Source organism: Saccostrea cucullata, unplaced genomic scaffold (genome assembly GCF_032062105.1).
Source record: "Saccostrea cucullata isolate Sc308-1 unplaced genomic scaffold, CSIRO_AGI_Scuc_v1 ctg2354, whole genome shotgun sequence".
In the NCBI taxonomy this organism is placed as follows: domain Eukaryota; kingdom Metazoa; phylum Mollusca; class Bivalvia; order Ostreida; family Ostreidae; genus Saccostrea; species Saccostrea cuccullata.
Window position 1 is genome coordinate 151,016 of NW_026925533.1, and position 17,910 is coordinate 168,925.

Here is a 17,910-nt window from a genome sequence, read left to right on the forward strand (position 1 = left end):
TAGTATTCACAGAGTTACCTGGGTATAGAAATCACGTGGTTAATTATAATATTCAACAGGTAACAACGTGGTCAAAATGGCCTGTTTACTATAGAGAAAGTGAACACACGAAGAAACAGTTTTTTCTCTTTTTAACCATGAGCGCATGTTTGTCTATTGATCTCCTTTTAATATGAGGTAATATATATAAATATACAACTACCATAAAAAGGAGAACAATAGACAAACATGCGCTGACTATGTATTATGCCTGTAAAAAGGTGGGCGTACTCATTATCCTATGGAGATTCCAGAATATGCGATGACCCCTCCCAATAAAAACTACTTCGAACTTCGTTAATACGAACTTTTAATTAACGTAATTACACAAAGTTGCAGTTAAGACATTGGCCATTTCTACCATTAAAAGAAATATGCCCATTTTTAAAATTAATTATGTCGCAATTTCTAAGTTTCCTTAAGTGCAGTCATCCTTTCAAAATAAATGGAATTTAAAGTGATACATATTTGTACAAATTTTAAAGGATGGTTTAAGAGAGGCAGAATTTTAAACAACACAGAAGGTTTACATTTTCTTTTTATTCTAGAAATTTATTATTTGCATCATTTTTAATGAAATTAGTCCAAAAATATATATACCATTCTAGGCATCCATTTTTTTTTTGGTATCGTTTTTCCTTAAATCAGTCAATGACATAATAATTATTCATTCATTTTTTCAAGAGAATTGTTAAAAGTTAACTATGAAAATTACCTATTGGATTATTTAGGGGATTATAAAAGTGAGCATTGCAATTTGATTTTGTTATCGATTTTCAACGTTTAAAGGAAATGTTTCCTTCTGTATACCAAATTATACGATTGCCTAAAAAGTCCTCCAGACCAATGGTTCTAAAATATTTTCCAAAGGAATTACAAATTTCCATCCGTTTACAAAGACTGAGAATGCATATTGCAATTATCTTCAATTTATCTCTCACGTTTCTCAGTTTCCATGTGAGCACGTATTAAATAAAATGAAGTGTTCTGTCGAACATTCACATATAGATTATTTGCGCATATATATAACCGTGGACAAGAGTTATTTACCTTTATCCTTTAACCAGCACTTTACAATATAAGTGGCAATCACCCATTCTTTTGATAGAAGCGTTGATAGTTATTCATAGTTTGACATAACTTTTCAATCAGAAAAGCACAGCAATATGAGCACATCAATCTGATTTACTTTTCAGCCAACCAGTATTTTTTTCTACACAAACATTGATTGAAAAGACCAATGAATCTTAAGTCAAAGGAAATAATTTTGCACCCAAATACATGTATTGTCTATTAAAAATGTAGTTCGAGTATGGAGTGAAAAATGTTTTACAAGTTACTTTTGAAATCTGGTTTTCTGTCTTGATAAAATTTGTTAATACAGCAAAAGGATTATCTTTTAATACTAGTGTTGTAAGGGTTTTTTTAAAAATAATTAGTTGTATTTACCATGTATACATTTGGTATTTTTGCCAAACACCGTATACTCATTACCTTTCATATAGATATTTGCGTGATTCAGTGTATAAACAAACACCATACAATTTGTTATTTTATTCAATTTTTGGAAATGTACATTAATGAATCTCACCGTCGCAAACCACGACCAAAATGCAGTAGAGAACAAATGCAGACTCCGAACCGTGGCTTCAGACGATGCATGAATTTTTCTGTAACCAAAAAGTAAGCACCCAAAAAGTGTGTTTTATGGATACATTATCTGGTGTAAGGACAGTGTTCATAACAAATCTTTTTTTCCCTTTTCTTGTGATTATCGGTGTCGTTTCATAAGACCCTCTTGATGGTGTATCAAACTGGTAAAACTTCTGTTAGAGTTGTCTCTCCTCCTCTTCATTTCATAGTGTTAAACGTCACAAATAAAAAATGACTTCCTTAAATGGTCTCATCTTAAAGATGGTTATCATTTCGTATAAACTTTTCAAATTTATAAACTATCCAATAGACACCATAAATAAGAGAATTGGATATCATGTGATAAATAAATGTCAGACAGTAATTAGCAGGTCAGCATGGAGGTCAGACTATGTGGTCTTAATTCCAAATCAGACATGACTTCCATTTCAGTTTTCTAATGTCATCTTTTGCATACCAGACCAACTACATGTAATTCATCCAAACCCTAAATCCTAACATATTGGTGCACTTCCAAGGCTATTTCATTTAATGCTCACATTTCTGCATCGAATGCTACCATGCAGCAATTATTTTGATCTTTGAAGTTGATAGAAAAAAAACATTTAGAGGAGAATATATCAATTCACTTACACAAGGTACTGTATCTGTTTTAGTAAATGACACCAAAAATCATTACAAAATGTGTATATTGAAATAATTACTTTATGAAACACAAAATCCAGCTTTGAAGAAAGTGTCAAAACAATTTTTTTGGTAAAAATAAAACGTTTTTATTGCAGTGACATCAGAGTAATTGAGATTCTTCTTTAAATTTTTAAAAATAAAACTTGATTTAACTCCCTCTCTTCTCATGATAACCATCAAGTTTTGGAACATATAAGTAAATGACGGAATCTGAACCTTACTTTTTAAGCATAGAGTGCAAAATTGATCACATTATATTTCCATTTCTAATTTTTTTTCTCTACGACAACTCTTTGAAAGTTGTCGGAGTTTTTACTTTTAAAATTTGCCGGAATGTAAATTAGGCAGGTCGATAGGTCAGGAGCCAAGGAGGCCTAAAATGCATGCAAATCTTGTGCGCATCTGTCTCTGTGTCTGATGCTAAGGTGGCAAAATATGCATGTAAATCTCGTGCGGCTGCCTAGATGTTTGACGTCATTGGGCGAGGACTATTGAAATTGGCATGGAGGTCCTCGTGTAATTTAAGTCTATGTCTACATTTTTAAAGTCTAAATCTACCATTTTATTTCACAATGAAATGAAAATATATGTTATATTGTATATTCTAGTTGAGAGTATGCCAGGGACATTAAAAAATTGTGATTCTTAATTAATTTTTCAAAAATAAAACTTGATTTAACTTCATCCCGTTATGCAAATTAACCATCATGTTTTGGAACATATTGTTGATGCCCTGGCTTACTTTTAAGCATAGAGTGCAAAATTGATCACTTAAAACAACCAAAATACATTGGAGATCTCCAAAATAAAATTTGTCCTTTTGTCCTATACTTAAAAGTACAAATTTTATTTTCATAAAAGGACAAATTTTATTTTCTTTGAATTCCAATAAACATCTTAATTGTGATTTTAACCAGAGGAAAAGAAATGAAAATAATTTGTTTTATTCATTTTGATGAACAAAACTTAAAATTTTCAGTTAAATTTATCCAGGAGCAGTACACACACACATAAATGTACAATTAAGGTATAAATAATAACAATAAACATTAATTTCAGATATTAAATTGCAGTGCCTTAGTAAAAGATTAAGGTAGGCAACATGAGAGTAGTTCATCTGAAATTTGTATACATGTAAGTCAAACAACAATTTCAATTTTTTTTTAATCTTAAAATGGATATTTTAAAACTAAAAAAAACTTGAAATTTTCTTGTTTGTTAACAGTAACTAAAACAATTTCAATTTTTTTTTTTTTTTTTTTTTGGAATTATTTAATTTACTTTAGCTGTATGTACACTTGTGCTGATAAAGACATCAAACAAAATATTTTAAGTAAATTAATGGTTTCAGCAATTGAGTATTTTGAATGCTGTCAGCTAGTCCTCACATATTAAGTAGACTCTGTTTTTAAAGGATGTAGGGAAATTATAGAAAATCCTCCTCTGTTTTAAAATTGATTCACATGTTTTATGTTTGTTATTAATCTTACCTTTCAACTTCAACAAACCATCATACACAAATATATTACATTTTCAATTTCTAATTGTAATCCATCTAGGCTTCTCCTTTTTCCAAAGAATTGCCATGACTTTGTATATGTATCTAGTACATAGAAATAATTCATAAAAAGTATACATGTCACTGTACCTGACGCTTTCTCTTCCTAGCATGGGAGAGCCATGCATGGAGGGTCTGGCTTCCCAGGACCGTTTGTTCAGCACCCTGACCCCGTCAGACTCGTCTGAGTCCTGGGGCGCCACAGCGGTGTACTTCTGAGCCAGGATGTCAGAGCTGTCCAGTTCCTCGTCATCATCATCCGACTTCTTGAGGCACCACCCACACAACAACACTGCCACCACCAGCACCACCATTGACCCCAGAGCACTGATGATGGCAAGGAAGACCTGGCCTGATTCTTCCATGTCTGTAATAAAATAAAGGAATAAATATGATTAAAGATAAACATTTGGGCAACCGCACATCAATAAGATTTTTAGAAAACTGTTAATTTGTAAATCACACATAAAATTCCCATACTTGAGTAAGTTGTTATAGTGTAGAAACCACAAAAAAATGACTAACTCCATGCATGAAACAAGATCGAGGTACTCTACCTTCCAGATCTTTCTATGACTTTAAACATATACCTGATTTTTCTTTGGGTCATTTAGTAGGAACAAGAAATTGATCAAGTTTGGTTAATGTCTTATAATGAATGCCAATAATTCTCACTTTACCTTCACATTAGTTTCAGATTTTATATCTCAATTACAATATCCCCTCAACTACTTTATAGTTATGCATGTACAGTAAAAAAAACCCCTTGTTTTCTCAAACTCAAAATATGAGAAAATGATGATAAAAATTGTTAGGAAAAAAGCATTTGGGACTGTCAGTGCACATTAAGTATCCATAGTATTTGAGATATCAGAGTCCAAGATAATTAAATTTAACTGCATGTTGCCAGGTTGGTAAATACTTTTTCTGGGTAAGCATTCAACAATAAACATATATCTGTGTTATTTATATGAAACCTTAATAGGTATATTCACTATGTAAAATGACTCAGGGTTAAATTAAAAAAAAATTATTAATAAGTAGCACTTTTCCTAGAGGTGTTCTCTTAACTTAATGTCTCCCTGTAGTAAGTTATGTTTTTCACTTTTTCTTCCAGATATATCCCTGAATGAACATGCTCTTGAATAATTAGTGGTGACATTAAAATTCAACATAATTATGTTGAGTTCCAACACTATTTATATATGTAGAATTTTTAGCGAGGATTTAATTTTGGCAAAAGAGCCCTAAACATATATTCTAAAAATTAAAAATTTATTGCGTTTTATTTGTAATAATAGCATTTTCAAAGCCCTTCAATTAAAAAGGTTAATAAACTCTTCTTTCATCACTGCAACTCTGTTAAAGATTAATCATGCTTCAATATATAATTTGGATAACTCAGGATACAGAGCACAGGAAATGATCCCAACAGTATCATTCCATGAATCTTTGACTTCTAAAAATTCCTTCTTTAGATAAAGTAACACGTAAAAACCCAGCTCAGTCACACGGGCTCTTATTCAATCCAATCTGCAAGACTGCATGAAATCTGACTTAATCATCTTGATAGTCAGAGATGTACAGAAAATGAAAACATTTCATCCACATGTTGCACAAAAATGTTCAGTCATTCCTGTTTAAAAAAAGTGATCTATGTACCAAGTAAAAAGATCTCCTGGGCCTAATTTATATGTAATGAGCAAATAATAATTAATAATGAAGAGATGAAAGAAATACTGGTCATCAATCATTGATATGTTACATGTAGTAAAATTAATAACTCTATATGATTTCCATGGTGTACCAACAGGGAAAATTCGCATCACTACCCTTCAGATGTGAGAAATTTAATACTGCAATTCCAAGGAATCAAGACTGGAAGGTTGAAAAAGTGAAGAAATGAAAAATTCAGGGCAACTATAGGAGGAAGAAGGGCAACAAACTGAAGATGCCACATCAGAGCAAGAAAAAGAGTGGAACGGTATTAAGCACAACAATGTAAAAGACAGACACGACAATAAAATCAGGGAACAGCAAAATAACAGCAACATGAAAAGACAGAAAAGAAATTTAAGGACACAAAACATGAGGCAACAATGCAGTGGTAACAAGAACAACTTTATAATGATTGATTGATTTGTGTTGTATCATATCCCTCTCAAGAAATTTTCACAACATGGAGACACCACCACTTGCTGGTGGAGAACTACAAATTTTGTCCTATAATCGGCACTCAGGGCCATATTGAGCAGGAAGGGATGTTTTGTTTAACAGCACCTACTGCGACATGGGACCTGGGTTAATACAGTTTCATCTGAAGGATTGGTCTCCATGTCCTAAAGTGGGATGGTAACCCACTATGTATTCTTACATGAATTATTCTGACATCAGTCTGAACAAAAGAGAGAACAGACAAGTCACCTGATTATATAAATAAGTATGCAATTCATTCCATTATACTTTTAATTCCTCCAACTCTTAAAATATTAAGTTTCTTTTAATTTTTTCTTTGCATGAATTCTAATTCACATATATTATAAAGCAACAAGGAAGATTCAAACAAATTATTAATTTTTTTCTAAATCTTAAGGAAAAACATCACTGATTAACTGATGTAGTTCAGTGTCTATTGATGTATTGGTTGACTGTATATTGTTCGACGTCCCTCTCAAGAATTTTTCACTCATATGGAGAAGTTACCACTTGCCAATATGCCAATGGAGAGCTGCAAATTTTGTCCTATACTTGGCACTCAGAGCCATTGAGCAGGGAGGGTTCTTTATTGTGCCAGCACCTACTACAGCTTGGGACATCAGTTTATATGGTCTCATCCAAAGGACCAGTCTCCACATTCCACAGTGGGATTCACACCTGTGACATAAGGATTGACTCCTTATTTTGCAACTCTAGAACAGACCCTTTAAGCAATCCACTGCGCCACCTAAGCAACTATTTATTGATCTATAGTTACCTTGAAACATCTTTATCAGAATAAAATGAAAAGGAATGTTGCTCTAGGAAAAAAGAGTCATTTTTCCATTAATGTTTTCATTTTCTGCAATTTAAAACAAACTATCACAGTGTATCATTGCTGATGAACTGATGGCCAGGGGCATATAAATTTGTCAATGAAGTATGTAAAACATACATGCATGTATTGTCTAGCTATGATGGACCTGAACAATAGGGGTGTTAAAAAATTAGACCAGGAATTTTTATTGATAAATGGTACTGCCAACTGTCAATATATATTGTGATGTGAGCATTGTTTTTAAACCCTAATAGATTTACTTATTACAACACCAAATTGCATAAAACACACATTTTTCTTACAGTGCTTTAAAGATCATGACATACCCAAGCACAAGGATATAGTTAAATGGCATGCACAGATTTGTCACCTAGCTGTAAATGAGATTTAATTGTGCAGAATGTCAGTGTTCATGCTCTGGATATTTTATTTAGAAAATGTTATTTATTGGTATTTAATTTGACAGAGAAAGAAATTTTATGTTTGTACATATCCCTGTATTCATTTGATAACATTGTGAGAGAACATGACTTCAAAAAAAAGAAAGTTTCAAATAGAGAATATTTTAAAAATCTGATCTAAAAAGAAGATATATATTACTCTAATTGAGTTTGAATTACTGAGTCATTATATTTACATAAGCCTTAATGGTGAGAATGTGACATCATATGAAATTAATGTGTTCATACTTGGGTAAATTGGTCAAAGGACATATGAAATATATATGCAATATACAAATTGAATAATTGAGTTATCTTGTAAAGATTGAAATACATTAAAATGAAACTTGATAAAAGATTACAAAGTTTTACATCCATATGCATCAATATGTATAGAAATTGATTTAAACTTACTGCTTGCGGTATAGTTTTCCTTTATATAGCTATAAAACTCCCTTCAGGGTAAATCAAAATAAACAAGATAACATCATCCCACTAAGGTAGATTTCAATAAAAAGAGGTTTAAATCCTGGCACAAAAAAATCCCTGTCAGTCTGTCAGAACTGTCTGTGACAATATAAGTAATTAGATTCAGACCTGATGCTTTGTATCTAACAGTCTGCTCATAATGGGGTGATAATTGGTTATTAAATCACCGATATTTATAAAATGTTCATTCACCTAGCCATGTACATGTAGGCCCCTGATAGATCTATAGCTATGATTATAAGTACATTTTTTTGCACATGAATGTGACCAGATATAGCAAAATTTTGGTCAATATAAATGAAATTGCGTTGTTAGTGGGATATGGAAATATAATATGGGTGTATTTAATTGATGATATAATGATAGGTTTTAATGTTCAGGAAATGTCACACTGAAAGTCCTAAAACTAAATATAAGGGCCTTTCATGAAATAAAAGCATTATCATATAATAAATGTCAAGAGTATTGATCAATCATGAAATGTTACATATATTTAACTTTAATAACAGAGTAAAGGGCTCTTATGGGGATGGGGGAAGGGGGTGGGAGAGGGGGCAGGGTTCAGATCCTTTCCCATGGTTTCCCCTAAGACTTGCAGGAGGACCAAGGAATTCAAGGACCAAAGAATGCATCCAATGAAGATGCAATCTCCTGTTTTATTTCTAGTATAATTCCCCCCTCAATATCATGTTAAGGGAGGCACAATTATATACATGGACACCCTTCTACTTTTTTAATGTCCCCTACTATTATAATTCCTAAGGACAACCCTGCATTCCCCACTTTGAGTTACTACAATAATTATTTATATAAAATAGTAATCACACAAAATTTTATTTATCCAGGATACACAGGGCTCCTGCAGAAAACATAGACTCTTTAGAACTTGGTATAAGGAGATTGAGTGACATGGAAATGAAGGAATTACAGTCAAAGCTTGTTAACTTTAACTCCCAGGGACAAGATTTAAATTTGATTGATTGATTGTATGTTGTTTTACGTCCCATTCAAGAATTTTTCACTTAATGTACAGACGTCACCATATACCGGTGAAGGGCTTCAAATTTTGACCTTTACTTGGCATTCAGGGGCCATTGAGCAGTGAGGGTTCTTTATATCATACCAATGCTTGCAGTGACACAGGATCTCAGTTTTTATTAGGTCTTGTCCGAAGCATGCACAACTTTCACTTCACCTGCCAAGCACATTTCAAAGGAAGATTTAAATTTGAAGATAAGCCATGAATTCAAGATAACCAGGGTATTATTAAAAACATAAAGAATAAGAGTGGTTTGGAGTACTGTTACTTTCTTAGACATATCGATCTCTCTGATGTCTATATTTGTGTTGTTAATCTTCACTAAGTAATGAAAGTCAACTTTCATCTTTTCCTTGTACAAAAACCCAAAAATTTCATGCAAAAACACATCTTTTCTCTTAATTAAAAAAAACTTTGAATTAAGTGAGAAATCATGAGTTCTGAAGTTAAATCTTTTAATTGACTTACCGGGTAAATTTAATGAGTGTAATTCCATTTCACTTTTATAGCTTTGGTATAATCAATGGATTCTTTGTCATTAAAACAACTATACTGGATAGGATGCCATCAAATGACCAAAAAACTATTTATAAAATTATAATATTGCAATCTCTGCCCAGCACTGCTTCTAAGGAGAAACAACAATTCTAATATCCTTCCAAGACAGTGCAGCTATACTACTAAATTATTCACAATGTAAGTACATTCCATACAAATCTGAACAAGAAGACCAAACCCAATCAAACAATTAAGAGTACATCTAGACATGATAAATGCAGTTCTTTAATAGCCAATTTCAGACAAGAGAACATGAATGATGAAAAAGTCAATGTTCAGAAAACTAAGAGAACTGCAGCAGTGTCTTTTCATTAATTTTTGATGGGATTTCTTTCAACTTGCAGCTGCAGATGAGATGAATGTTTGAACATTACACAAGGATCAGAAGATACATGTACACACATGCAGTGTTTCCATCACTAAAAATATTTAGAGCTAAGATCAACTCCTATAATACTGTACTTAGGTTTTTCACACTCCTTATTGTCGACTTCAAGGCATAGTGATTAAGAGTTTCTGCTCTAGAGTCTTAAAGTAATAAGTTGCATGATCCTTATGTTACCGGTGAGACAATTGTCCTTTGGATGAAACCCTATAAATCAAGGTCCGGGGTCACATTAGGACTGAGTAGCTGCTGACATGAAAAAGATCCCACACTGCTCAATGGCTGTAAGTGCCAGGAAAAAAATTTGCAGCTCTCCACCAGCAAGTGGTGGCATCTCCATATCAGTGAGAAATTCTTGATAGAGATGTTAAACAACATACAATCAATCAATCAATCTAATTGTCACAATCAGAAAAACTGTGACTTTGTAACAGCAAATCTTATTTTCAAGTAGTTTTTAATCTTGTTCCATTGTGAGTCTCAGTGTTTGAATGGGGTAAAAGGTTACAGATCTATAATGACCCACACATCTCTTGGCCATAGAGCAACGGGACCATATGTTTCAAAAATATAGCAAAGACATTAAATTTTTACATCTCTTGTCCTGATCATCCTTATTCAAATGGCCTTTGCTTTTTGTCGGATAACTTCTTGGTTATCTTAATGTGTGTGTCACTGTCATTCTTGGGTGAACTGAAGATGGACTGATATTTTTACAAGTTTGGTTTCAATCTAAAAACAATTCATGCATCCATGTATTTTAATTTAAACTGATCGACCTATTTTAGTATCAAAAACCGAAGTTCTATCTATAATTAAAATCAGCTCAACAGTTCTTCCTCCATCATGACTGTGCAGTCCCCTGAATGTTTGAAGAAGGCAAAGCTTAGTTTCACTGTACAATGGTCAATATTGATTCAGATAGATAACTCTAGATTTATTGTTGTTTCATGTAGCACCTTATAACCAAAGGGTCCACACTACTTACACTAACTAAACATTCATTGACAAATAAGAGCTAGCTGAAAATAATTTGCTGTGCTACAACATTATAAATATAAAGTTTTTTTTTCAACATTGATATAGCCAGAAGTAACAATTGCAACAAAGTAAATAATTCAACATGGAAAAATTTGACTAAAGAAATTTTACATAAGAAAAATTTGATACAATGCTGCTATTTCATTTAAATAACTATTTCTGACAATTGTTAAGTAATTTATATGGTAAACCCATGGATCAAATATATATTAATTGATCAAGGTTAAAATACATGTATATACATGGAAAAGTGGGAAGGGGCATTTCAACTCACTTCTTGGTACTCACAATATCTTCGATTAAAATCAACAAGAATGGTACCATTAATTATTCATGAGTGTCATGCATATACATAGAGTCATGTTCCTTTTTAGATTTTTTAATTCAATACATTAAACAAAAAGCTTTTAAAGAGTAGATCTATATAAACATTTCATATAAGCATGCAGTAATTATTAATTCTTACTCACCATGGTGACTGCTATATATATGATTTTTAACGATATCATTATGGATATATGCACCCCATGAAATGACTGGTTTCCATTATTACTATCAAAGGCAAGGAACTAATCATTATAATTCAAATCCTCCCACTTCAAAAAGCCACTGATAAAATTTAATTCTCCCCCTCAATAATTAACAATCAGTTGTTCTGAATCAATGGCTTTTGGAATTCGTAATCCATTACTAACAGTGGATCACATTTTAATGGAACAACTACTTGCTGAAAACATATAATTTTTTTCAATTTCCTTGTCACGTGCACAGTCATCACAATTCCCGTTTATATTTATCTTCGATATTCTGCCTCACTCCATGATGAATAATTAATTATTCTTTAGATCTTTCTGTCACACTATTTGCACCATTTGACAAGTTGTACATATTTTGTGCTTGCTCATGATATTACTGCACTAAGATCATGTCATGCCTTTTGCAATAAACAGTTCACTGATTCAATCTTCAATTCCTTGATCTGTATAACATGTATAAATAAACTGTTTCTCATCCAACTTGGGATACCTTACTTTGATAATCAAAAACCTCTAAAAATTCTCCACCTACACAACACGACAACTCTCCAGGTCTGCTTAAATCACCAATGAGGTAAAAATGCAACCAGAGTTAATTCCAAATGGAAGAAAATTTTCTTTCCAATTACATCATTGGAAGCTATGGCCAGTGAAGCATAAAAAACTGCTGCAGTATTTGATGAAATTCTGGCAGCCAAATTTGTCACTTTAATGCAGTCAGGATGTTATGCACATAATAAATGTCTTGTTTGTAATTAGTCTTGGATTAATTTTCAGGAACTAGGACTATCTCCAGTAACAGAGATGGGACAGTGAAGTACCCTAATCGTCAATTAATTTGTTAATGGATGTAATCCCTTAGTGTCTAATTGATACAATACTGTCCGCCCTTTTACGGAAGAGGTAAAGGCCCCGGTCCGCAGTTACATTAGCGATGAATTGTTATAACATGATTTATCCCTCTATTCGGCATTTATACACCGCCTAAGGTCAGAGCAACTAAAAAACAATTTAAATAATTAACTCTCAGATCAATTCATCGCTAACCTTCCAGAACTTTATGGAAATCTCTTGTAGTCAGTACATTTTTTTTTTAAGCTTCATCAATTTTATGGACATTTGAGATTTACTAATTGCTGTTTTATTATAAATTGACAGTCTGCCAGTGAGTTTAACTGATTAAGCTGATTACCATAATTAATCAAAATTGAAAAGTTGAATATTCGAAAACAATATATTAAAATGCTTTGGGTAATAAATATGACCTTGCTGATTTAAATTATCTACATTAAGAGGGACAACTCCAAGAAAATGAAACACATATCAATTAAAATATATACAAGTATATCAAATCCAATTAAAATTCTACTCCCTGGTGTCATTTCTCTTTCCTGTTGATCAAATTAAATTTGTGGTTAAAAAATTTACCCATATATCCGTGAAAGCAAGAAAATTACCACAATGCAGAACTTCCTAAACTGAATGTGACACTATATAAAGCTCTCCCAATGTAATTATCTCCCTTATGCTACTTTTAAATTTCACAGATCCACTGATTTAGTAACAGAACTTTTTATCTCTCTTTAACACGCAAATGAAAACTAATCCAACTGAAGTAAAAAAAACCACACTAGTTTTTGCAATATCCAAATTCTGCCTTTAGTTATTTAAACAACATCAGGTAAAGTTTTTCTCCCAGTGATGCAACAATGAACACTCAGCAGAATTCATTTAGGAGTCACTCCCAATCCTGTGAACCATCACTTCTCTATATAATCATCAAATATTTATCAGCGGAAGGATTAACGACTGTTTGTAAAACTCCATTCCCAGGCCAGGGCTGAAAATCATCATCTGATATCAAATGTCACAACAAATTAAATCAATTATATTTTTATTGATGAGGGGTTCTGAGGGTATATTTGTGCATATTGTACAGGACTGGTACAATTATAAGTCTTTGTTTTTTGTGGGTTTTTATTGTTTTGTTTTTTTTAAGCTTATTAATATTTAAGCATGCACATCATACAGCAAACATGGTAACATTTATTTATTGAATATCAGGCTTTCATGATCAATTTCATTTTTTTTTCTTTTTTGTTTACATTAAGTTCTTTTAAATAAAATTTTTTTATAACAAAAATCAATTTAAAATAAGTTGGTTAATTCAGCAAATATTGCGAAAAAAGTTGATACAATGAATGCACTATATTTAACAATAGAATGCACTATATTTAACAATAGAAAAACAAGAATATGAAATAAATCAATACCTTGAATATAACAGATCAATTTTCAAGTGAAAGCTCTTTTTCTCACATTGATATTAAAATGCATTAAAAAAATAGATTATCCCATCCAAAAAAAAAAAAACCTTTTACTATTTCATTGGAAGTATTATTATTAACCCAAAACAATATAGACCCACCAAAACCCGGCCATTAAAAACCTGCATGTGTTTAAAGAATATAATTAGCCAATGAAACAATAAGAGACAATATTATTCTAAAACACAAAATATGAAGTTATGGAAGCTGGGGCCTCGGGTTTAGTCTACAGACTATTAGGTACACTACTGGTATACAATCGGGGAAAATTATCCTTAGGCTAGGAGAAATCATTAGAAATTCAATTGTCTAGTACATGTATATACTCTCCTAGGAATACAACTGGGATAAATTAATCTAACATAAATGCCAGATTAGCTCAGTTATAGCTCTCCAAGCATAAAACACCACTAGGAAAAAATTTTATTGTTCAATATTTGTCAAAAGTCTGCCTTAATGTTCTTCATATATTTTTAAAATCCCTTTTTTCTATGGGGTTAATTCTAAATTTGTAAGAAATTGGAAGATCGATATTGATTATTATCATTATTCTGTAAGAGGTGCAAAAAATATCCATAATACATGTAATACTGTACATGTAAGTTGATGTAACCCGGGCTTCTAAGCACTTAAAGAAAATCAATATATTAATTTAGATCAATATATCCACAATGGCTAATCTGATGCAATTCCCATGATACTTTCATAGTTTTTAACCATTCATCATTTTCATATAATATATATATATTGATATTTTTTTTTTCAAAAAAAAACATTTGAAATGGTTATTCGCTGGTTATAGTGTTGATCAACTTCAACATTAATTATCATTTGAACTGTATCTAGGAGCTAAGTACTACATGTATACTGGGTGAACATTCGATCATTTCCCCATTTACCCCCTAGCTTTCGATCCTTACCCACCCCCCCCTCCCCACTCACCCCTCCATTCAGATAACCAGTATATTGATATGGAGTGAGGAATAACAATAAGGATAACATATACATCATATTCTCTATTAAGAAGTTGATGGCTCATTTAATACATTACTCCCCATCTCTGGGCATCAGTGGTTTTCAATAGAAAATTATTTATAATAGCCTAATAGGTCAGAAGTTTGAGCTTTGTTGGACGAGGGATCATAGGGCTTCTCTATACTTTCAAATCAGTGTGTGATTTAAAACTATAGGTGGAGCCCTACACGCCACCTTACACTGACTCCACCTGTGCCCTTTAACCCCAGCCCCCTGCCCCAGTCCTTAGAACTATGCTGACACATTGCTGTACTAGCCCCCCCCCCCCCTATAATCCTGATATGATTTTTATGATGAATTACAGAAACATAACACCGAGTCAAGAACACGTAGGCCTAGAACGTTCTTTTGTACGAAATATGAATGGATGACAACCCGCTCTCGGGAGTTCACTGTTGGAGGAGGAAATTCGGGATCAAGAGCTTCTTGAGAATATTTTTTGTTTTACTCTAAAAGTTAGTAAAAGATTACCTTCGTCCGCATTTGCAATAAAATTGCACATAACACTTATAAAAATAATTAACAAGCTTACCATTTTTAATCTCAGTCATTGTACTATCTCAGTATCTGTAATTTGTTGACATCGTTTGCCGAAATCCACGGTTGACAGGCCAGTGCGAAACTTTTTTAGTTCTTATTGTGACGTCACTACGCCCCCTCGGGTACCTGTGCTAAAAGTAGAAAAGGTTTAAACCTGGTCACGTTTTAAATAGAGAATAGGAATATACCACCTGGGTATTTTAAATTTTAAATGTCTTAAAGATTGTAAAGATTGTGCAACAGATATAAGCTAAATGTCTGAGCATAAAAATAATTAGCCTATTTCTTCACTAAAGGAGGGGGGAGGTCTAAAAAATCTCTGTTTGTGATATGCGTGAAAAGTTAATTATATAGCCTACACCATAAATAGTTATACTATTTGTGACTTATACAGTTTTTAAACAGTTCTGTAAGACAACAATACTCTGTACATATATACACGAATTAATTATCCATTCTTAAATTGTACATGCAACGTTTAACATGCTTTACATATTTTTCATAATTGTCTAACTCCCAAAAAAAAAAAATGGATTTCTTTCATATAGCATTGGCGTCGGAAGCAAATTGAAAGAGGAGGGGCTAAGTTTAAAAAAAAAATTGTTACCTCCAGAAAAACCTGACGAGCAAAAAAAAAAAGGAAATGTCTATTTCCCAAACACGAAGATCCTATTTCGTGGGGGGGGGGGGGGGGTGCGTTCGAACTCCACCACCACTTTACCCATTTTTAACCTACAATAAGACGTCTCTGTGGAAAGTGGGGGGGGGGGGGGCTATAAACTTACCAATATATGTTCAATGTCTATACTAAGTATATATTTGGAAAAAAAGTGTGGGGGGGGGGAGCTAAGCCCCCTCTAGCCCCCCCCCCCCCCCGTTCCGACGCCTATGTATAGTGAAATTTTTAATTTACTTCCTGGAGGTTTAAATAAAAATTTTACAACATGAGTTTTCATGTAAAATGTGCATGTATACGCGAATTTACATGTACCTTCAGTTGGTAAAATCAAAACTGACATGTCATAACAACATTTTATTTCCATGATTTTTTTTTTTTTTTTTTTTTTTTTTTTTGATATGCAACTTTTCATTTCTACGGAAGCCCTGGAGGGACAATGACTTGTTAAGACTTATTTGTTATAACTTATTTGTTTTGACTTATTTGTTGTGAATGTTTCGTAGCTAGTTATAACTGAGTGTAAGAAAGCTATTGGAAACCTGTTGCTTGGCTTACTTTTATGATAGAAATGATATTTAGTCCTATTTTAACTGTGGTTTTTGATTAACAAATTGTAGTTTAACGTCCAGTACAGTTGTGATTTCTAAAGTAAATATTCTTTTTTGTTGTTATAACTTAATTCTTATTTTCTAAAAGTTATTACGTAATTCTTATATGTAACTTCCAGTTTGCATGATGATTGACAAACTGACAATCACTACTATGTATTTCATTTTGTCGTTAGTAATAAATTCAAGGACTTTTTTTTCTGAAACTATACGTTCTCTTTATCTTTCACGCCACTTTTTGTAAACTAAACTTGTCATAACAAATTCAAAATAACAAGAATTCAAAGTTAATTCATAAGAACTAAGTCAAAATACATAAGAAATAAGTCAAAACACATAAGGAATAAGTCAATATCTCTCAAGGGCGTCCGTAATTAACAGATGAAAATTTAGTAATCATATCAGTTTTGTACGTTTAACTACAAAACATCAATAAATAGTTCTCAATAGCTTACCTACACTTAGTTAGAAGTAACAAAAACAATCTCAAAACAAATAAGTCAAAACAAAGAAGTTATAACAAATAAGTCATAACAAGTAAGTCAATGTCCCTCCAGGGCTTCCGTACATTTCCGACTTTTTATACTTTTCATTACCAACATTTTTAACGTTTTAATTTTCAACAATTTATTTTCACAAATCTTCCGACAAATTTTAATTAAAATAGAAAATTTGGTGTTAAGACTGTACCACAAATTTTTGTTATTTTAAAAATAGAAAATTTGGTGTTATGACTATAGTCATAACACCAAAATTTCTATCTTAATAAAATTTAGTGGGAAGACAATATGGCTCATGCAAGCAACATGTATAGGTTATACTTTTCTTGACACTGAACACTATTGAAGATGAATTTCATTTAGAGAATATAAAATAAAGAATAAATTAAGAGAATGAAATAAGGAACAAATCATTAATTATTGATATCGAAAGAAGGGGTTTTGCTTAGATTGTATGATGTACATGTAATTGTTGGTCCATTATTTACAATACCTGAATTGACTACGGATTTTTCCGTTATTTCTTTATCATGACATGGAGCACACGGTGGGTGTGACCGGTCAGCAGGGGATGCTCATTCCTCCATGACACCAGAGGCCTGTTCAGCAGAGTGAACGTTCGTGAGCGCTCGCCAAGATTTACTATTGGAATCTCAGGCGCGGATCCACGAATTTTGTCCAGGGGGATCGGAGGGGGTCCACTCCAGTGAGAAAAAATCCAACAAAGAATCCTATTTCGGGGGGGGGGGGGGGGGGTTAGAC

General features: G+C 32.5%; 1 protein-coding gene across 3 annotated transcripts in view; it reads right to left on the minus strand.

Annotated features, from left to right (window-relative positions):
* The window catches only part of LOC134269138 (synaptotagmin-7-like), an 82,148-nt gene extending 66,701 nt beyond the window's left edge, over positions 1-15,447 (minus strand). For 2 of the 3 annotated variants that reach the window (XM_062751357.1, XM_062751355.1), the window contains exons 1-2: positions 15,354-15,447; positions 4,028-4,304 (exon numbers count right to left, since the gene is read on the minus strand). In XM_062751357.1, coding sequence (XP_062607341.1) covers positions 4,028-4,304; positions 15,354-15,372 — 296 coding nt within the window. In that variant the 5' untranslated portion in view covers positions 15,373-15,447. Of the gene's footprint in view, positions 1-4,027; positions 4,305-7,825; positions 7,914-15,353 lie in introns of those variants that run through there. The other variant, XM_062751356.1, reaches the window with a different exon arrangement.
* Positions 15,448-17,910: the final 2,463 nt, after the last annotated feature.